The sequence below is a fragment of the Artemia franciscana genome, chromosome 19 (genome assembly GCF_032884065.1).
Source record: "Artemia franciscana chromosome 19, ASM3288406v1, whole genome shotgun sequence".
NCBI lineage: Eukaryota > Metazoa > Arthropoda > Branchiopoda > Anostraca > Artemiidae > Artemia > Artemia franciscana.
In genome coordinates, this window is record NC_088881.1 from 25,156,633 (window position 1) to 25,180,469 (window position 23,837).

The 23,837-nt window shown below is 34.8% G+C and overlaps 1 protein-coding gene across 1 annotated transcript in view; it reads right to left on the bottom strand.

The window, feature by feature from the left end:
- LOC136039463 (cytochrome b-c1 complex subunit 2, mitochondrial-like) overlaps positions 1-16,527 on the bottom strand; it is a 55,950-nt gene extending 39,423 nt beyond the window's left edge. Inside the window, exon 1 of the mRNA XM_065723228.1 lies at positions 16,389-16,527. Coding sequence (XP_065579300.1) covers positions 16,389-16,418 — 30 coding nt within the window. The 5' untranslated portion in view covers positions 16,419-16,527. The remainder of the gene's footprint in view (positions 1-16,388) is intronic.
- Positions 16,528-23,837: the final 7,310 nt, after the last annotated feature.

Sequence of the window (23,837 nt, forward strand, 5' to 3'; positions counted from 1 at the left end):
ATCTGGTCGGGATTTGAAATAAGAGCTCTGAGACATGAATTCCTTCCAAATATCAAATTTCATCAAGATCCGATCACTTATTCGTAAGATAATAACACCCCAATTTTCACGTTTTCCAAGAATTCCGGTTTCCCCCTCCAACTCTCCCCAATGTCAAATGATCTGGTCGGAATTTAAAATTAGAGCTTTAAAGCACAAGATCCTTCTAAATATCAAATTTCATTAAGATCTGGTCACCCTTTCGTAAGTTACAAATACCTCAATTTTCAAAATTACCCCCCCCCCCCCCGAACTCCACCAAAGAGAGCAGATCCGGTCCGGTTATGTCAGTCACCTATCTTAGACAGGTTTTTATTCTTCCCATCCAGTTTCATCCTGATCTCACCGCTTTAAGTATTTTTTAAGATTTCCAGCCCCCCCCCCCCAATTACGCTGGAGCCGGTTGAGATTTAAAATAAGAACTGATTTACGAGGTCCTTCTAAACATGAAGTTTCATGAAGATCCGATCACTCCTTCGTAAGTTAAAAATACGTCACTTTTTCTAATTTTTCAGAATTACCCCCCCCCCCCATAGAGTGGATCCGTTCCAATTATATAAATCACGTATCTAATACATCTGCTTATTTTTCCCACCAAGTTTCATCCCGATCCCTCCAATCTAAGCGTTTTCCATGATTTTGGGTTCCCCCACCCCAAACTCCCCCCAATATCACCAGATCCGGTCGGGATTTAAAATAAGAGCTTTGAGACACGATATCATTCTAAAAAACATATTTCATTGAGATCCGATCACCCGTTCTTATGTTAAAAATACCTCATTTTTTCTCATTTTACAGAATTAACACCACCCCCCCCCCCCCCAACTACCCCAAAGAGAGCAGATTCGTTCCGGTTATGTCCATAATGTATCTAGGACTTGTGCTTGTTTTTCCCACCAAGTTTCATCCCGATCCCTCCACTCTAAGCGTTTTCCAAGATTTCAGGTTCCCCCCTCCCAACTCCCCTCCCCCAATGTCACCAGATCCGGTCGGGATTTAAAATAAGAGCTCTGAGACACGATATCCTTCTAAATATCAAATTTCATTGAGATCCGATCACCCGTTGGTAAGTTAAAAATACCTCATTTTTTCTAATTTTTCAGAATTAACCCCCCCCCCCAACTACTCCAAAGAGAGATGATCCGTTCCAGTTATGTCAATCATGTATCTAGGACTTGTGCTTATTTTTCCCACAAAGTTTCATCCCGATCCCTCCACATTAAGTTTTTTCCAAGATTTTAGGTTTCCCCCTCCCAACTCCCCCCCCAATGTCACCAGATCCGGTCGCGATTTAAAATAACAGCTCTGAGACACGATATCCTTCCAAACATCAAATTTTATTAAGATCTAATCAACCGTTCGTAAGTTAAAAATACTTCAATTTATCTCTTTTTTTCCAAATTACCCCCCCCCCCCCACTCTCCCCCAGATGATCAAATCGGAAAACGACTATTTCTAAGTTAATCTAGTCCGGTCCCTGATACGCCTGGCACATTTCATCGTCCTAGCTTACCTGGAAGTCCCTTAAGTAGCAAAACCGGGACCGACAGACCGACAGAATTTGCGATTGCTATATGTCACTTGGTTAATGCCAAGTGCCATAAAAACCTTTTTTATCCTTTGTTTTTATTGCCGCAATCGATTTGGAGTTATGGAAACCTCAAGTTGAACATGAGCTATTTATTTTTTGGGTCAGTGTTTCAATTAACAATATATACAAATATAAAATAGACAAAATAAGAAGCCAAAGAACTTTTAATAATAGAACTTTTAATAAAGAAGCCAAAGAACTTTTAATATTTTTTTTTTTAACAAGCCAAATGAGTGGCACCTTCGAGCTGATTCGGACAACTTATTCCATACAATATAACTCGCAATTAAAGGACTAAAATCTGACCTTACATAAGGAGTAAAAGGAACTTGAATATGATTTTTGTTATTGTGAAGATTGTAATTATTCTGATCAGAGGCGAACGATGGCGGAACACTTAGGAGATGGGGGAGGTCACCATGAAGCTGAGAAAAAGTAAAACATGCACACGAATGAATATACAGTGACTCGAGATCAAGTAATGGGATAAGTCTTGAACGGTTACTTCCCTTAATGAGGTTTCTAGCTTTATTGTAAACCCTAGAAAGTGGTTTTAACAATAAAAAAAAAGGTTGACATTCATACTATTGGACAGTAGGAAACGTAAGATCGGATCAAGGAGTGGAAAAGGATTTCCAAAATTGATCCATGGAAAATATGTTTAGGTTTCCTTAAAATACCGGGACTCATGCATATCTTCATTTTAATCAAATCAATGTGACGTTTGAAAGACAAGTTTTCATCAACAAGAATGCCCAAAAAACGAACATATCGATCTTTAGATCTATGAATTATCCCATCTGGCAGATGAATTTCTGATAACTGGGGGTAAATCTGAGAAACACACTAAAATATCAAAAAACTAGACTTGGAATAATTTAGGGTAAGATAATTAGCATCAAGCCATAAAATTACTCTCTCAAAAAAATTTTCCAAATTTAATCAAAGCTCAGATTCACAATTTCAAGTGTTTCACAATTTCAAGTGTTCAATTCCAAAGTGTGGTATCATCAGCAAAACAAACAAGGACATCAGAAGACGGCAAACTATAGCTGGCACTATGGGCAAGAGAAGGTTTAAGATGACAGAGTCTACAGCAATTAATAGGTTTCTGCTTTTTTACTGCGTAAAAAGATCATTTACATAAATAAAAAATAGCACTGGCCCTAAAACTGATCCCTGAGGGAGGCCAAAATTCACTTGTGAGGAAAGTTGATCGACAGATATTAACCTATCATTCAAATAAGATTGAAACCAAGAAAATAAATTACCCCTAATGCCAAAATGAGACATCTTCGATGGAAGTTTCATGGGTTAAGGAATCGAATGCCTTGCGAAATTTAGCAGCCGGAATTAATCCCGAATCCAATGCAGAATGTATTAAATTCAAAAGGGTCATACAGGCATACTCAGTGGAGTGCTTCATTCGGAAACCAAATTGAAAATCATGAAGAAACTTTAGATTTTAGAAATTTAAGGAGACGAGAAAGCATAGCCTTTTCGAAGATTTTACTAAGAACTGATAAAAATTGAAATTGGTCGATAACTTGCTGGACCATTTCTTGGTCCACCTTTATACAGAACAATAATCCGAGCACGCTTGGAGCATCTGGAAAAACACCATATTTAAATGAAAGATTAACAAGTTTTGTTAGAGGCACAACTATTGAAGGAAGAATAGATTCAACTACCTTAGTAGGAATAGAATCTGGCCCAGATGAGGACGAGTTTTTTAAGCCATTAACAATTTTAGTAATTTTACTTTCTGTTACAGGCTCTAGAAACATAGACTTAATACAAGACGGCCCGAGGTAAGGTCTAAAGTCCGGCTTAGGCCGAAATACAGTAGCTGTGGAAGCAATTTTCTTACCAATACTAGCGAAGAATGAAGTGAATGCTTCTTGGACATTAAGTTCACCCTCTACAGCTTCATCACCAATGACCAGACTCATAGGTAAAGAGCTAGATTGAGAACCAGGTTTAAGCACAGAATTTATTACCTTAGTTTTATGGATATCATTAGTTTTATGAATATCATTGTCAAATGCAGCAAAATTATTTAGATAATAGAGAGATTTGGCTTTCCTACACAAGGAATTATATATATTTCGGTAAATCTTGAATTGACAAAGACGAATAGAACTCGCTGAAAGTGTAGCGCATTTATAAGACATCCAGAGATCATTTTTCCTTCTCCAGGTTTTGAGAAGTCCGGATGCCATAAAAGGGCTTAGAGGAACAATCCTTTTAGACCTGCGACTAGAAGGTGGTACTTTACAAATGCTAAGAATAGCCTCTTTTATGGTTCCATAAAACGACTCAAATAAACAAGAAAAATCCTTATCATTATCAAATGAGCTCCACGAATTTTTCGCCAATTTAGAACCAAGAAGAGATAACTCATTCTCACCAAACCTAATAGAATAGAATCAAACACTTGATCCCAGTTATTCTTTGCCTGATTAAAGCTGAACCGAGAATATATTGGAAAATGATCAGATATATCAGTAACTAAGATTGAGTTTCCCTTCAAGCTAAGCGTAGAGAAGATATTATCAACTAAATAAGCTGTAATATTAGTTACTCGTGTGGGGATGGATATAATTGGTAGAGTTCCTGCGGCAAGCATGGTTGAAAAAAAAATCACCTGAAGCCGAAGAATTTGTTGTGTCTTTGTCCATGATACCACTAAACTTGGATAAACTTGCCATATGTCATTGTTCAAAACCAATCGAAATATATTAAGGAATTAAGCAAGTTGTATCCAAGAGCTTGAAAAACTTTTTGAATTATGGGAAAAAAGGCCAATAAAAGAGGACTTGGTTTGATTAATGTGCAAAAGGGCAGGAAAACGTTAAAACAAATGTCAATCATGTAACCATTAGCCTCAAATTTTGGCGAAAAATCTATCCAGACAACTGGCATAAAAAAGAAAATTTAGGGTATATTCTCTTGTGGCAATTGGGAAGCTACTGGCTAATGACTGATAGTATATATGCACGATGAAAGACACTTGCTTGTGGTAGTAGTGCATTTCTTGCAGCGAAATACAATCCACTATCTATTATACTACTCACTGTATAACATCACATGATAGTTTCCAGAGCTAGACTAGTAGTTGGCTGACAATTAAAGAAACCAATTATGTAGGCAGATACTTGAAACAGGCAGTCTTATTTTTCACCCAGACTAATCCATAAAAAAGGGAGATAACTTAATTATTTTTCAGAGCAAAACAAAATTGGTTATCCATCTTCCGGGATACAAAAAAAGCTCTTGGCAGCAAAACCAAAACTGAATAAGTTACAAATAACTTTATATGGCTGCTTATATTCTTAGGTATATGCAGCTCAGATATTGAGTGGGGAGGGGCGAGGGAAGTTTTTTCGAGAGTTCACATCAAATCCTCTCCCCCTTGTGTGCATGAATGCTTACATCTATCAAAGTAGATAGTCAAAGCAAGTTCCATCAAAACGTCAGATCATTAGTGTCATCCAATACAACATCTTGGAAAAGACATTTTAACATGCAGGTTTCAGGTTTTACAAAAGTATGAACACTTATTCCTTTTATATAAAGGGTGTCTCAGAAAGATCATCAGATTTGAAAAGCCTGTTATTTTTATTTCCTGTTACTGGCAACGTTGTTTTTGTTTCTTTTGTTATCATTGAGGTTATGTTTTGATACAGGGCTTTTTCCAGGTTAATGTTCGTGGTTTCTAGTCATGGAAAGATAAGAGTACAGAACAGCAAGTGTTGACTGTGAAACCTCACTACAAAAATGGTGAACGTCTCATGGAGACTGTCTGAAAATCACGCACAATTATGGGACACAACAATACACCAAATGAATCCAATTTTGCAGGTTGATCAAGAAATTTGAAAAAAAAACTGGTTCATCAGGCCAACAGACATCAAAAGCAAAGGACATCCTCAAAGTGGCCAGAGTGAGGCAAATGTTGCTGCTATGCTTGATTTGGTCACTGTGAGTCCAAATCATGTGGCCATCATTTTCAAGAAATGAACATATATCAAGCAACAATGCATAAAATCTTAACAAAAGAGCTTCATTTACACCCAAACAAAGTTCAATTAACACTAGAATGTAACTAGCAGATCATAAAAACAACAACAATCTGTACAATAGGCAGTTTCCTGAAAAAAAGAACAAGAGACACGCAGCTTCACAAAGCACAACCTTTTCTCAGATAAAGTTCAATTTCATTTAAATGGTTTTGTGAATAAACACAAACTGCAGAAAATGGGGATCAGAGAATCCAAGAATAATTGAAAAAAAACATGTATCCTCAGCAAGTTAGGGCCTGGTGTGCAATTTGAATTGAGGTTTAATCAATCCTTATGTTTTGAAGATAACCGAAAAGAGGATTGTAATGGGGGATTGAGTTTGTTATAATGTGATGATCACTAATTTGCTTTAGCCCCAGTTGGATCAAATGCAACTTTGAAATTTCTGGTTCAAGCTGGACGATGCAACTTACCACACTTCAGGAGACACAATTGCTCTGCACCAAGATACTTTACCAGACTGACTAATCTTGTTACAAGGAAACCAAACTTATCCACCTCAATCTTTGGTCTGAGCCCTTGCAACTTATTCCTACAGTGGTGCACTAAGTCACAAGTTCACAAAAACAAACCCCATAATCTGTTGAAACTCTAACCGGAAATACAATGGATTCTCAAATTAAGTTGATAGTGAAATATGTGAGCAAGTGACGGTTAATTTCATCGACAGAGCAACTGCTTTTAGGGCTAGCAAGGGGAGGGGGGGTAATATGAACACTACGTTATTCCATTTATAATCTCAACAACTCCTGAAGAGAATGGTCTGTTTTATTTACATCTTTCAAATAAGAAAAAAAAATTTGTAGACTCAAATCTGGCTTTATTTTTTAGTGCTTATTTAAGCCTTTTAAAATTTGTTTTTGTAGCCATTCAATAATTTTAGTCCTTCTGAATCATATTAGACAAATAATAAACTTTTGCCTTTTTACAAAATAATTTGTATTATTCTTTACAGATTATGATGTATCATTTTAGTTGGCTACTTGTAAGTCTTTTTGTATTTACTGGGAGGGCGCAAATATCAAATCCATGGGTGGAGGTCAGATAATCAAACAGGAAAACAGCATCACTAGTCTGGAGGATTCCATATGTAATAACATTCAAAGTGCTGATGCTTAGAACAAGCAATCTGACAAGCATCATTCTCATACTAGTATATTTGAAGATAATGTTGACTAGAGAAACAAATGGTACTACTCTTGTATTATTGTAGTGTTTCTTTGACGACAGAATAGACTAGCAGATTACCAAATTTAACATATCTTATTTACATATTTTCCGCATATTTAAAAATAAGAATTCTATCATTGTGATTTTTTTCAGAGTTTTGTATACAGTATAGGGGTATTGTCTATTTGGCCCTAATTGGAGAGGGGGATATACAATTGTTAAAGTAGGGAATAATATGCTTAGAAAGAGTGATGAATGGTTCTAAAGTAAGATATGCAGTAGTAAAACATTTAACACTATCTTAACAGTTGAATCACTAAGAAAACTTCATTTTACCACCTAGAAACTGCTTCTTTTTATTTGTTAGCCACATTGGATTTGTTTAAATTTCCAAGTAAGTAGGCTATGTCAGTACGCTAATTTGAAGATTTTAGTCAAAGACCATATAATGCTAATTATTTGAAATGCATTGATAGTTATTAGTGTGGTATAATCACAGACATTTTCAGCTTAAGCCTAATCTTATAAAATAGCCTACTCCCCAATTTAAGACAGATTCATTCATATACAGGTGTTGCTAAGAAGGATTACTAGTTGATATTTAGTAGTTGGCCGCTTCTGAAGCAAACATGCTAAAAAAAATAGAAGTAGTACTACTGGAATCCTTATTTTATGCTAGTTTCAAATATTATGGTCAGTTTTCTGACAATGTACCCCCCTTCCCTAAGGGTCATAGATATGGCCCTCAAAATCTACAAAAAAAAACAGTTACTCTATAATATACAATGAGTTCTATTTTTTATATTTTTTCTTCAACTTCACTACTGTTTATTTTTTTTTTAAATCATTTTAAATCATATATTCCATTCAGTACCTACCCTTGTCATTAAATTTATACGTTTTCACATAATTGAGCAAGGAAAAAAATGAATACGTAGCTTGATACCTTTTTATGCTCTTCCCAATTTCAACAATTGCTTCAGGGACAAATTCCATTCTGAATCCTTATTAGAGCCAAAAAGATAAACCATATTTATAGTTATCATTATGATTTAAAGTCTAAAAATTAGTTAAAGACTAATTACATATAAGAATTAGCTTTTAAACAAGACCTTAAGAGGATTCAATACCTTAAACATCATTTTGTGAGCCTAAACATTGGCTGGTTATCTCAAAAGCAATTATCATTGAAATCTATTGAGAAATTATGATTTTTTTTTATTGCAAAGACAATAGAATTGTGTCAGCAAAATTTTCAATCAAAGTGGGTTGCAACACAGAAAATTCAAAATGCTGTCAAATTAATCAAATGACATTTCCTTTGAGGTGATTTTTGGCATTTTCCTATCAGGTATACTAGAGCTTTTTTAGAGAAAACTTTTTACTGAATTTTAAAAAGCAAATTCTGCTCTGTTTGGTAAAAAAAAATATACACTTCCCGATGATATAAGTATCTCTAAAATCTAACATCTCTATCTCCACCACAAAACAAGAGAAATTCCAAGGTTTTCTAAGATTTCAGGACCACCCAATCGATTCTAAGTAGTTTGGCCATACAAACTAAAAAAGCTTATAATGGACAAGATAGGCTGATTCTTTATGGTATCAAATCTTCTTAGACGATTCTCATTGATATTTCAATGCCTTGTTAGCAACAAAAAAAGAGGATAGATCAGTCTTACCTATGCAAAAATGTGGATTTTTTGTTGTTGTTCAAGGTGGGGGCTGTAAGTTTCCTTCTTAGGATTTCCGACAATGGTGGACTTTTGTTTTGCTGTGATGCCTTTTTTGAGGGGTTTCATGCTCTTTTTAATAGTACCTGCAAATCTGTCTTGAAAATAAGATTTTATTATCAAAACTAATGAAAATAATAATTGCCATTTCTGAATCAGCTAAAAATTGCGTTTTGTTCTCACCAGTGTTTTTTTTAGAAGCATATTTTTAAGCTTTTGGTTACTATGGACTCTTTTGATCCCCTCTTAGAACTCAAAATGAAACTTGCTGCAGAAACAATTATTAAATTTGGGAAAAGCATAAAAAAGGCATCACATTATGTACTAGCCTAAGCAAAAGGCATTTTCTTAAAAACTTAATTATGCAAATATGTGTTAATTTACCTTCCACTCATTCATAGCCTAGATGAGTCTTAATTTCTCGAAGTAAAATCTGCAGGGATTGGTTTCAACAAAATCAATAATGTATCACACGATTCAATTAGGCTAATGGAGAAATATATAATTAGAATTACATATTGAGCCATCAGGTGGGAGGACATGCATTGTCAAAAAAGTAACCAGCAAAATTCTAGTTCAGGAGCTTTTCGCTATCTTGGAAAGTATTTGAGTTGGGTGAAAGAAAATTTCAGAATGCATCACATCTTAAATAATCTCCTGGAAAGGTATTTTGAAGTACCTTCCTCTACTCCTTTTCCTTCTAAAGAGGCCTAAGCTTTGATGATCTTCAAAATATTTGTGTTATAAAAGCCAAACCTTGGAAAATAGATATTCTGTTAAAATAAAGCAGAAGAAAAGTATTTTTGGAGTCACAACCTTGCTTAATCTCAGTTTATGAGGTTTCAAAGATCTGCAAACATACCTCTTATATTTGTAAAAGAAAAAAAAAACATTGGTATGGCTCAAAATTCTACTTAAATAGGAATTGTGTTGTCGAAACTAAAACCAGAAAAAAAAAGACACTGAAAACTGAAAATTAAGATAACCTATTGAACAAGAGCTAAGAGCTCATATGGCACTTGTGACAAGGTTGGAAGAGCCAAGAGCTCATATGGTATGAGCTCTAGCAAAATTCTAAGAATAAATAGATTGATTTAAAAGGAAAATCAGAGGCTTAATGCTGGTCGGGACTTAAAATAAGAGCTCTGAGTGATGAGGTCCTTCTAAATATCAAAATTCATTTAGGTCCAATCACCCAATTGTAAGTTAGAAATAGCTAAATTTTTCTAATTTTTCCTGTCCCTCCAGCCCCCCAGATGGTCGGATCGGGGAAAACGACTTTATCAAGTAAATTTGTGCAGCTCCCTGACAAGCCTACCAATTTTCATCGTCCTAGCACGTTCAGAAGCACCAAACTCGCCAAAGCACTGAATCACCCCCCTAACTCCCCCAAAAAAGAGCGTCTGATTACGTCAATCACGTATCTACGGTATTTGCTTATTCTATGCACAAAGTTTCATCCTGATCTCTCCACTCTAAGCATTTTCCAAGATTTCCGGTTTGCCCCTCCGACTCCCCCCCAATGTCAACAGATCTGGTCGTGATTTGAAATAAGAGCTCTGAGGCATGAGTTCCTTTTAATTATCAAATTTCATTAAGATCCAGTCACCCATTTTTAAGTTAAAAATACTGCAATTTCTCTTATTTTTCCAAATTAACAACCCCCAGCTCCCCCAAAGAGAACGGATCCGTTCCAATTATATCAATCACGTATGTATAACTTGTGCTTATTCTTCACATCAAGTTTTATCCCAATTTCTCCACTCTAAGCATTTTCAAGATTTCTGTTTGCCCCCTCGAACCCTCCATGTCCCCAGATCCAATTCGAATTGAAGATGGAGCATCTCAGACATAAGATTCTTCTATGGATCAAGTTTCATTAAGATCCAATCACCCATTCGATAGATACCTTGATTTTCACGTTTTCCAAGAATTCCAATTCCCCCTCCAACTCCCCCCAATGTCACTGGATCTGGTCGGGATTTAAAATGAGAGTTCTAAAGTACAAGATCTTTCTGAATATTAAATTTTATTAAAATCTGAGCACACATTTGTAAGTTACAAATACCACATTTTTTCAACATTTTCCGAATTACTCCCCCCCCCCCTAACTCCACCAAAGAGAGTGGATCTGATCCGGTTATGTCAGTTACGTATCTTGGACTTGTTCTTATTCTTCCCACCAATTTTCATCATGATCTCTGTGCTTAAGTGTTTTCCAAGAATTCTGGTTCCCCCTCCCCCCAATGACACTGGATCCAGTCAAGATTAAAATAAGATATCTCAGTTATGAGGTCCTTCTAAATATGGGATTTCATTAAGATCCAATAACTCCTTTGTAAGTTAAAAATACCTCATTTTTTTCTAATTTTTCAGAATTTACCCTCCCCCCAAAGAGAGCAGATTCGTTCCGGTTATGTCAATCACTTATCTAGGGCTTATGCTTATTTTTCCGACCAAGTTTCATCCCAATCCCTCCACTCTAAGCGTTTTCCAAGATTTTAGGTCCCCCCCCCCAACTCCTTTCAATGTCACTTGATCTGGTCAGGATTTAAAATAAGAGCTCCGAGACACAATATCCTTCCAAACATCAAATTTTATTAAGATCCAATCACTACTTTGTAAGTTAAAAAAACCTCATTTTTTCTAATTTTTCAGAATGAACCTTCCTCCACCCCCAACTCCCCCAAAGAGAGCGGATCCGTTTTGGTTATGACAATCACACATCTAGACTTGTGATTATTTTTCCCACCAAGTTTCATCCCAATCCCTCCACTCTAAGCGTTTTCCAAGATTTTAGGTCCCCCAACTCCCCACAATGTCACTGGATCCGGTCAGGATTTAATATGAGAGCTCTGAGACACGTTATCATTCAAAACATCAAATTTTTATTAAGATCTGATCACTCCTTCACAAGTTCAAAATACCTCATTTTTTTCTAATTTTTCAGAGTTCAACCCTGAAAATCCCCCAAAGAGAGCGGATCCGTTCCGGTAATATCAATCACGTACGCAACCCCTCCACTCTAAGTGTTTTCCAAGATTTTAGGTTCCCCCCAATCTCCCCCCAGTGTCACCTGATCTGGTCAGGATTTAAAATAAGAGCTCTGATGGCATTTGGAAACAAAATAAGGAGTAACTTAGACCTACTTTTATTTTATTGGCATGTTTCCCTTGGCAGTGGTCAACCACTAAGTACATACTGAATGATTGGGTAAAGTTCTATTTGAATTTAGCAGGAGCTTCTTGCTAGACTATCTTGGAAAATGATTGGGTTAGGAGAATGAAACTCTTCATTGTGGGTTACCTACACATGACAATAGAGAATTTTGTCTTTATATCTGAACAATAGAATGTTGTCATTTAGACTATTTAGAATGCAGTATAAAGTCAAACAGAAGACATTAGCATATCGTGCTTTTTTCTATTATCCAGGATGATAAAGTCATAGATGACTTTCTATGCCTCATTCTTTTATAGAGCAAACATAAATAAAATCATGTAAATTACTTTTTATACCTCATGCTATTATAAAGCAAACATAAATAAAGTTGTACAGATGACTTTTTATACATTACCCTTTAATAGAGCAAATGCAAATAAAGTCATACAGAGGACTTTTTGTACCTTACATGTTTGTAATTATATATTTCTATCAAACAGTTTGTGGTAATGAACTATAACTAAGGAGCAACTCAGCACAATAGTAACCAAAAACTCTAAAAAACTGGGTTTTGATACAAATAGATATATCAAAAGAATTGGCTTTTTATGCTAATTTCAAATATATATGGTTCATTAAGTTTAGTGGTACCCATCAAAGGTTACATGTCTGAGAAAATTGGCCTGGTTTCGAAAATGGGGAGAGATCCCCTAAAAGACATAGAATTTTATTGAAAATCACACCATCAGATTCAGCATAGCAAAGAACTCTACTGTAGAGGTTTCAAGCTCCTACCTCCAAAAATGTGGAATTCTGTAATTTTTGCCAGAAGAAAGATCACTGATCCTTGTTAGTTTGTTTGTTCTTTCCCCCAGGGGTGAAAGTATTGACCCAGTGGGCCTAGAATGTTGGGAGAGGGTTTACTTTAATGGGAATGAAAAGCTATAGTGCCCTTTTTAAGTGAGTGTTACTCATCAAAGGTTACAAGCCTGAAAAAATTGGCCTGATTTTGAAAATGGGGAAAGACCTCTAAAAGTCATATAATTTTATTGAAAATCACACCATCAGATTCAACATAGCAAAGAATCCTACTGTAGAAGTTTCAGGCCAGAATAAAGATCACTGATGCATGTTTATTTGTTTGTTTTCGTTTTTCCCCAGGGTGAATGTATTGACCCAGTGGGCCTAGAATGTTGGGAGAGGGTTAAAATTATGGGAACGAAAAGTTATAGTGCCCTCTTTAAGTGACAAAAAATTGTAGAGTAACTAGACCCCTCATATGCAACTTTTTATTTTAAATTGTCTAGTAAAAATTTTGAGACAGCTATTTGTTCAGCATAGATAAAATGCCAAATAATTATGACTTTGGAGATAATATGACCCCCTCCCAACAAACCCTGGGGAAAGGTCTTTAAGTTACAAATTTGTCCATTGTTCATATGTAGTGTTTACTACTGGGAAGTATGGATAAGTTTTTAAGGTGGGGAGGTAAAGACACATGTTCTGCTGGGGAGTTTTTGCTTAGGGAGAATTTTCCACGGAGAGTGAAGTTTTTAGGGAAAATTTTATAATGGGGGAATTCGCCAGAATTCCTATACAAAATTTCTTTATGTCTTGCTTTCTCTTTACTGATAATATTTTATACATGGAGATGTTAAGGCTAATTGTCTGTGGTAGGTTTTCACCAGGATTGAATTATCTAAGGAATATTTCCATGTGGAGTGGGATTTTTCCATAGAGGAGCCAGATATCCTGGCATTATTTTAAAAACAATCAAAATTAAATAAAAAAACAGGTTTCCCAACTGAAAGTAAAGAGTAACATTAAAACTTAAAAAAAGCAGAAATTACTCCATGTATGAAAGGGGCTGTTCCCTCCTTAATGCCCTGCTTATTACACTAGAGTTTGACTCTTACTCTCAATTCTACTTTTTAAAACAGTAAAAAACTTTAACATAAAGGGCAGGGCATTGAGGAGGGAACAGCCCCTTTCATACATGGAGTAGGCTAATTTCTGTTCATTTTAAGTTTTAATGTTGCTCCTTAGTTTCAGTTAAAAAACTTGTTTTTTCATTAAATTTCTGAATGTTTTTGAATTAATGCATGTTTGGGTAAAATTCTAGTTGAGTGAATTCTTGCTATCTCAGAAAGGGATTAGGTTAGGAAAATGAAACTTTCAGGGATGGGCCTACAGGCCAAAGTATATCCCAGGAAGGTATTTTAAAATACACACCTCCACTCCTCCTCCCTCTAGAGAGCCCTGAAATTCGCCTACATGACAGGTCTATACCTATTGAAATTTTGACAAAACAACATTTTACCTTAATTTTCAGTTACCAGTTACTTTTTCTCTGCCTTTAGTTCTGAAAATCCAATTCCTGTTATTTGAGTAGAATTCTGAACCAGGTTAATTTTTTTTTTCAAAATTTAGGAGATGTATTTGCAGATCTTTAAAACCTTATAAATTGTGATTGAGCAAAGTTGTGAAAACAATTCTGTTGAACTTTATTCAAGAAGAAGATTTATTTTGCAAGATTTCATATTTATAACACACATATTTTTGAAGGTCATCAAAGGTCAGGGCCCTCTAGAGAGAGAAGGAGTAGAGGTAGGTACTTCAAAATACCTTCCCAGGACACACTTTAGCCTGTAGACCCATCCCTGAAAGTTTCATTTTCCTAACTTAACCCCTTTCTGAGATAGCAAGAAGTCAATCAACTAGAATTTTACCCATGTTTGATTTTGGCTCTCTACACATGAATAATTGAAACTAAATTTGCATATTAATTTATCATCTGAATGACTTTTCACTATTATAAATAATGGGGAAAAGCATGATATTAATATTAATAATAATAATAATTTTACTTTTGACCCACTACAAAAAATCAAAGCAGAGTATCAATAAAAGAAACAAACAAACACTACACAAAACAGAAAGAACAAGAAAACTAAAGCAAACAAGTAAGGCCACTGTGGGTGGGTAGATACTTATCAGTAGACTGAGGTGTTTTGCCACCAAAGCTCTGTGAGTTTTGACCTGATATCTGGGTTACTGTAAACAGATATGAGGTTCCTATTTCTGTACCATGGAGGCAGATACAATAGAAAATGGGAAAACTGGTAATAATAAGAACAAATTGAACTGATATCTTTTTTTTATGAAAAATAGGGTATAAACAAAACTGAATGATCTATAAAAACCAAATATAATTTAGCAAGGGACTTTCTATTGTATCTACCTTGGTTAGCAACAATTTTAGAGTAACTTAATTGGATTTTCTTCTTGTAATCAGCAACAACAAGAGTCTGTAAGGATTTTAGTGTTTTACTAACATTAATTCCCAGTCACCAAAATGAAGAAACCAACAGGATAGAAAAAGATCCACAGATTAGAGGAGTAGTGATATTACTATTAAATGAAAGATATTCACACTTTGAAAGATTAAGAGAAAGTCCAATTGCATGAAATTTAGATGCTACTGTTGAAACAGACAAAGAAAGCCCTTTTTTAGTCCTACTGATCAAAAGTATACCCTCCACATAGGCAAGATAAGAAATATTTACACAATTAAGGATGTAAGTAGATGGGATAGAGGAAAGGACAGATGATATACAAAGTTTGAAAATAGAGGGGGAGAGGACAGCACCTTGTCAGACCCCACATCTTACTGGAATTTTACTTTCTGAAACCCTCATATCTGTTTTGATCTGCAAAAAGGAATTTGAATACCAACATCTAAGAAGAAAATTACCAATATGTTGATACCATGACTAAAAAGGGAAAATATAGCTTGGGAATGCATAATGGTGTCAAAGGCTTTGGAGAGATCCAAAGCACATAAATGCAACTTGAATCCCTTTTTAGTAGCCTCAGTAAGAACATTAGCCCAAATTTGATGGGCCTGCTGGCAAATTACCCAGGCTGAAAACCCTATCTGATTTTCACCAAAATATGCCAAATTAGCAAATAAAGAATTAACTGATAGGAGGAGAAGATACTCAAAAATTTTGCTTAAATTGCAGGAAACCATTATTGGCCTGTAAGATGCACACTCAGTCAGAATCTTTCCTTTTTTCAGGATTGAAGTAACTGTTCTACACAAAAAGCTTTCAGGCACAACTGAGGTGCATAAGCACATCTGAAACAAAAGTTGTAAATGTTGGACTAGAGCTGGACAATCAACATTTAGGTAGGTCTATTGTCTTTTGCTTGACTTTATACTGCTTTCTAAATGATAATAAGTGACAATATTTGATCCTTAGGCTATAAAGAATCCATGAACATTATAGGCTTAGTAAAATGTTGCAAGCCTATTCATTGTTTAGAAAGGCTAGATTTTAATCAAAATATTTGGTCATGATCAGGAAATGTAAGAGTAAAAATAGTTTTACCCTAATTTTTGGTTTTCATTGGCTGACTCAAACAAATCTGTGAGATAACAAAAAAAAACTGATTTAGAATAGGCCTAGCTTATCACTTGAAGTTTTATTTCCTTTAGAATGAACAGTTGAATAATTCACTTTAAACCCTAGTTAATAGAATAATTTTTGTTTATATTACAATACAAACACATACAATTAGCTCCTATAAATCATAATAACTTACAGCACATAAACTAGCAGCTTTGGAATTCATAATTTTCCAAGAAAATTTTAAAACAGTGGAAAATCTGCGCTTTCTTCACAAAAAGATGGCAGCAAAATACTTAGGGCTGGTCGCTATTTTCAAAACTCTGCCCACCGTCAAGAAATACTGAATATAGACAATTAAACTGGAACATACATAAACAGTTTAATTTTAATTAGACAAGATCAATATAATACTCTATATTCAAAAGAAAAATACATTCAGTTTCAGTTTAAATCCATACACATTAATTCTTTCTTTAGATAACTTATAATGACTTATAGTCAAACATTTTTTTTCATAGTGGCAGCTGACACCAGAGGGGTCATTTGGGCCAAATCTTGAAATGAACAAGAGCCCCGTCTGCTCTCCCTCCTTTTCAATTTAATTTATGCTCTTTAAGTAAGAAATGAAGGTCTTGGTACCGTATCAAACGAATATTCTAAGTAAAACGCATTTTTAGAACCGGGGTTCTACTTGCAAGTGCATTGTAGCAAAAATGGAATTCATCTACTATGGCATGTAAGATTCTTTATTACAATGAATATAAAGTCAAGAAGGCTAAGCAAAATTTGAATTAAGGTAAGAATATTAACCTAAGTACAAACAAGCATTCCTCAACGAGAAATTTTTTTTCTTAAGTAACAAATACGTCGTCGAATGTAATATTTATTATCATGATTTGGGTTGTAAGCAAAATTCTTGTTCTAGTTGTGCAGAAGCCTTCTAGATAATATATATTGGAAAATGGAAACATACAACGAAAGCAAAAATAGAGGAACACTTAAAGTAACAAGGGGAACTGCCAAAGTTTAATAAATGTAATGTCGCCATCAAGCTCGGCGTAAATCCAAATTTTCTACCAACTTTTTTCTGTAAATATCAATAGAAGATGATTTAGACAATCACAATCTCTTTTAAACTCCAGATAGTTTTTTTTATGAATTTTTGAAACAAACACTCATCGCTCGCTGTTGTCACAAGAAATGTGGCAACAACACGAAGCGCTTTTATTATTTTTGAAAAAGACGTTGGAAATGCTTGAAGATGGTCAACAGCGTTTGTGAAGCTCATCAGATTTTTTTTTTTGCCTCGTCAAGCAATAAACACTTTGCAACAAACTTCAGATTCCAAATGATTTCAGATTATAACCTGGAATATCCAGTAATTGAGAATTATGGTCATTCAACCTCGTTTCAGTTAGAGCAATTACATGAAAAACCTTAGTATGTAATAGTTCCGACAAAAATTATGCGTGGAGTTCAGTCCCTGACAATTCAAATGAAAAATGTTAAGGCTAGGAGGGCCACATCCCGACCCAGAGATATAGTATCATCTTTAAAAATATATCTTGATGGCTCATTTGTGAAAATTTCCGTAGCATTAATGTCTAAATTTCTATTAATTATTTCATTAAACTGTCTTGAAAAATCAACCCCTAGGCCTTCAAGTTGAAAAATATAACTAGTCCCCGGAGGTAAAATAATATCTCTAACTATTATCAATAAAAGTTAATGCGTGTGATGATACAGGGTGATGGCAGCAAAAAAGACCAACATCAACTAAGTATATATATAGGCCTAGACAAACAAACAAAAAAAACATATAAACCATTCTTTCATAATCATTATAATAATATCACCCAAACATATCAGACCACATAGGACCCGATACAATAGCTTATTCAACTTAAATACATATCAAACACTAATACTATCAAATAAACTAGTCATACATATAAACACAGCGCTATCAAACAAACTGATCTATTATCATATAAGCATAATTAATTTTATGAGATCATATACTCATTTTCGCGATTTCACCGGCATGTTTCATTTCAAGATTAGTAATTAAACTGAATGCCTCACTGATTGTTAGTTTTTAATTTGAACCATCTTGCCACTTGATGATTAGGATGGGGGGTAGACCTTTGGACAGCCAAGAGTCAATTCCGAAATCGCGCAATTTAAATTTAACATTAAGCAATTTGTTGTGAACGTCACAAATAGACTTAGGCTGCATCGTCTGTCAAAAATATTTTCTCAAATCCTCCAATTTTTTTGTTTTTCAGTTTCTTAGCATTCATCAAAATCTTGTTCCTGATTAACTTTGACTGCAATTCAAATCGTTGCTTTCTAATCTTATCAGAGTAAGTGACATATTGTTCATATAGGACTTGAGCGCTACATTTTCCTCCACCACCACAGAAATTTGGTTTTTGACGCTTTTGATCTCTATTTCAACATTCTGAACACGAGGTTGCAATTGCGCAACTTTTTTGCATGATTCAGAAATAATTTCCTCTAATCTTTTTACATTATTTTCAATTACTTTGATATTAGATTTTAGTACTTCCAAAGTGGCAGTATTTCCTGTAACTTTGTCCAAAATCAAAATAATATTTTCTGCTAAAGACCTTACAGAAAGTTCATCACCTTGACTCGTTGCCGTAGATGCAGACAACCTTAGAGATTCTTCCATTTGTTTCCTTCTTTGTCTTCCCCATACTTATGAAACTTATGAAAATAAGATATCAAAGTTTGACTCACGACAATAAAATTAACCACGGCTAGTCTTAACAGATCAACTTGACCAATTCATTCCACTTGTAATAGGTCCTGGTGCAAAAAGATTTTATTTGGCTGAATGCTTTCAGTTGTTTAGCATTTTCTGGAAACTAATAACACATTGATTACCAGTTTACTAATTGATTTGCTATATGGGGACAATTATATTTATGCCTATATATTACAACTTGACGACAGGCTTTTATTATTTATAGGTTATCCCAGTCAACTTAGATCCAAAAGTTAATTATCCAAAACTTAGTGAACAGGTTGGTTAAAGAGTTCAAAAATTGTAACTCAAATAAACAATATTCTGTTGCAATATCTAGATGGAATAAAAACCAGTAAAATCAGCCCAATTACTTTTATCCTTTCAGACTAAATGGTCTTCAAACCACGACCGCAAATGAAGACCAATGTTTCTGACCCCCTCTATGATTATTTGAATATAACAAGAAATTTTTGGACAGAACTCTCCCCCCACATCAAATTCGAGGGAAGGTATGAAGTTGCTCTTGTTGATTGTGTTCTTAAAAACACTTATGATATCCCAAAAAAGGATTGTACATATGATATAATAGTCAGACACTCGTCACCGAGGAATAGATAGAATCGATTAACTCAGGTGAATATCCATTCATCACACTACCAGACAAAGAATATGGAAGTATGACTCAATTGTGTTGTGCTAACAATAGAAAAATCTCTGCTCGTAAAAATGGTACCTTCCACTTTAACCATTGCAAGGAACAGGGCGATATCTATATTAGTTCCACCATTGACAATGTAAAGGTTATTCTTAACGATAACCTGAGAAATGTTCTTGGTTTTAAACAAAATATGATCAACGGCAGAAGTGCCGGATACACCAGCGGGACAGAACGTGTTTTTTTCACCGACTATCCACCCGGCTTCTGGTCTGACAACTGTATGTTTCCTTATGCATCTTTTGTCAAGACATCTAGAGTTGGTAATACCATTGTCCCCCTCCTACGCATTCTTGAACGAAAAACTGCTCATGAAAACATTCACCACTATAATATAAAGCAACTTCAATATATTCCAGTCAACATTTTGTATTTGGAGCTTAGTCAGCTAACCTTAAGAAGTGAATTGGGGAATCCTCTAGAAATAACAAATATTTGGCTGTGATTACATGTGATTTTCGACCCATTCAGCTAGATGACTAATAGAAAAAAAACTTTTGTTTGTCCTGATATCGATTGTTATGTTGCTACTCTTAGACCGTGACAATCGGGTCATGGAATTGACTGTTGCAGGGGTCATTCCTCCATGTTGGGTTACGGTCTCGGCAATCGGCTTGCTAAGCTGATTCACTATGCTCTACCCTTTTGCTAAAAATTATATTGCACCGGTTGCTGCGGATTTTGCGTCCTCTAAACTACACAATTGGCGCTCAGGGAAGGATTTTAAACAAAGTGTTTCACAGAATCTCAGGTTCAGCGCCCGATCCCCCGGTGAGCGAGTGAGATCACGACAAAGCAGGAAAGGTTTAAAAAGGGCTAGAAACACCTCATCAGTCATTAGTCACAATTCAGGCCAGAAGTGTAAAACATCATTATTATCAAAGAAGAAAAAGAAACCTAAAGTAAAAATTGTTAGATTGAAAAAGGATTTCTTTTCCTAGAAATGGCGTATTTGCCACATAAAGCTACCCATCCTTCAGTCAACTCATCTCTAAATCTTTTCAATGCAGAAAATGTCGATGTGAGTGTAAAACATGGTTACTATGAACAATTCTACCCACAACAACCACTCTCTGAAAACATACATTTTCAAATTTATTCCAGTGAAGATTATTTCATGGATTTGACTTTTACATTTATAGATTTACATGTCATTGTAAAAAGTCTAACAATGCAAAACCAAGTGTAGACAAGGGGTTATCCTAAGAAAATTATGTACTACACAATTTGTTTAGACAAGTAAGGGTCTACATAAATGAAATGGTGGTGAGCACAAGCAATAATCTTTCAAATTATACAAGTTATATACAGTTGATGTTGAAGAGCCCAATATCCCATAAGTTATTAAAAGGTATGGCTATTGGATATGAATATAAAATGGACACTGACACTACCAGTATACTTAGAGATGTGACGAGTAAAGATTTACACTTGGTTGGGAAAATAAAGCACGAGATATTTAAAATACTTTAATGGTTGCCTCTCAATGTTAAAATTGATATAAAGCTACAGCTTGCTTTGTCCAAGTTTGTTTTGGGAAAAGTATTTGGCATGGCACTGCACCTGATGTAACAGTCTCTCTCGACTCGGCAATACTTTATGTACGAAGACAACAAGTTATGAGTTCTGTTGCTTTGGCAATTGAGAAATTAAGAACTAGTGGAAATAATATCAAACTGCTTGGTCCGCATAACATCACGAACCTACGAAATATTGCTACGGGTACACGTACCTATACCGATTCGTCATTTATCAATGATGAAATTCCGTCAAAACTACCTTTGGCTTTTGTAAAAAGTGCTAGTGCCATAGGATCTTGCAAAAATTCTCTAAATAAATTTGAAATGTTTAGATTTTCATCTCTTGCATGTAAAGTAAATGGGATTCCACTCTACAATTTATCCTTTTATAAACCCTTCAGGACCGTATACGAATTGACAACACAATTCCTAGATCGATATTCGCAATTATTTGAAAATGGTATAACCGAAGATTTATTTGCAAAAACTCACGGTCCAACAGAACTAATTTAAAACAAATAGAGTTTTAATTGTTGCTAATCCATAATTTACCCATTATCGTCAGAAAAAAATGTTCTTTAAATTAAAAAATCTGTATTGTTCATTTTGATAGTAACGTGGGGCCCTTTCAAATGTGGGACCTTCAGGACCGTATACGAATTGACAATGTAATCCCTAGATCGATATTCGCAATTATTTGAAAAAGGTATAACCGAAGATTTATTTGCAAAAACTCACGGTCCAACAGAACTAATTTAAAACAAATATATTTTTAATTGTTGCTAATCCATAATTTACCCATTATCGTCAGAAAAAAATTTGCTTTAAATTAAAAAATCTGTATTGTTCATTTTGATAGTAACGTGGGGCCCTTTCAAATGTGGGACCTTCAGGGCCGTATACGAATTGACAATGCAATCCCTAGATCGATATTCGCAATTATTTGAATTATTTGAAAAATTCACGGTCCAACAGAACTAATTTAAAACAAATATATTTTTAATTGTTGCTAATCCATAATTTACCCATTATCGTCAGAAAAAAATTTGCTTTAAATTAAAAAATCTTTATTGTTCATTTTTATAGTAACCTGGGACCTTTCAAATGTGGGACCTTAAGGAACGTATACGAATTGACAATGCAAACCCTAGATCGATATTTGCAATTATTGGAAAATGGTATAGCCGAAGAAATATTTGCAAAAACTCACGGTCCAACAGAACTAATTTAAAAAAAATAGAGTTTTAATTGTTGCTAATCCATAGTTTACCTATCATTGTAAGAAAAAACTTTGCTGTAAATTAAAAAATCTTTTTTGTTCATTTTTATAGTAACGTGGGACCCTGTCAAATGTGGGACCTGATTGAGCCCAATCACTCAAATCACCTTTTATCAAACCCTTGCTTCTCCTTTTTCTGAAAATCGGGGAATTGTTCTCAGGCTCATAGTTTTTGACGGATAACAGTAAACTTTATGTATTGTATATATTTGAAATCAGTATACAAAACCAGTTCTTTCAATGTATCAATTGTTATCAAAATTCTAATTTGTAGGCTTTTGGTTGATATTGGGCCGAGTCGCTCGTTACTTACAGTCCATTCTCACAAACTGTATAGAATATTTTATCAAAAGCACGCCCACGGAATTTTAGAAAAAAAGCCCCAATGTCCTCAAGTATTTTCTTTTGGCGCCAAGCGGTGAAAAATTCCCTCTTAATAAAATTACCCCCTTAATATCCAATCTTCCTAGCTCACTTTTGAATATAATTCCTTCCCTAATACTTATTTGACCTTCTTCTATTATTTCAGCGACGGTGAGCCACCTTTCTCATTTCGCTACTTCTGAGTTTCTTAACTACCTAATCTATCTTATACAAACAAAGCTACTATTCCTACTTCCTTATTCCTAACTTCTCCTTCATTTCAACGCTCACTTAATCCGTAAAAATCCATAATTGATTTAACTTGTGTAATCTGTATATTTTTAATTATTTTACGAAGCAGATCCCTACAGGCCAAATTTAGTATCCGACAATTTTACGATTTTTTCCAGTATTTCCCCATCCTAACCAACTCAAAAGTTCTTTTAATGATCATAGCTCTAAATCCCTTAATAAAAAATGATAAAATTTTGAAATAAGCCCTAATAACCTCTTAAGAAGGTTAAATAAATAAAAAATTCTACTGAAAGAAATGAGCAGCACTAGAACTTAAAAAGAACAAAATTATTTCGTATATGAGGGGGATGACCCCTCCCCAATATCGCTCTTTCGCGCTATAGTCTTGTAACAACTTTTATAAAAGATTCACGTTCTAATTACACGGCGTTTGTGTTTCAGGAATCGTTCTTAAAAAATTGAGAGAAAAGATCGATCTTTAGAGCGAAGAGTGGGGTATTGAGGAGGTGGCAGCCCCCCTCATATTTGAAGTAATTTCTGCTTGTTTTAAGTTTTAACATTGCTCCTTATTTTCAGTAGAAAAAACTTATTTTTTATTTAATTTCTGATTGTTTTTCAAATAATCCCTGGAAATCGGCCCCCCTTCGTGGGAATTCTCCCCCACGATAAATTCCTTCATATAAATGTTCCTCCCACGTAAAATTCTTCCGCTGGGATATAACTACTAGATAATT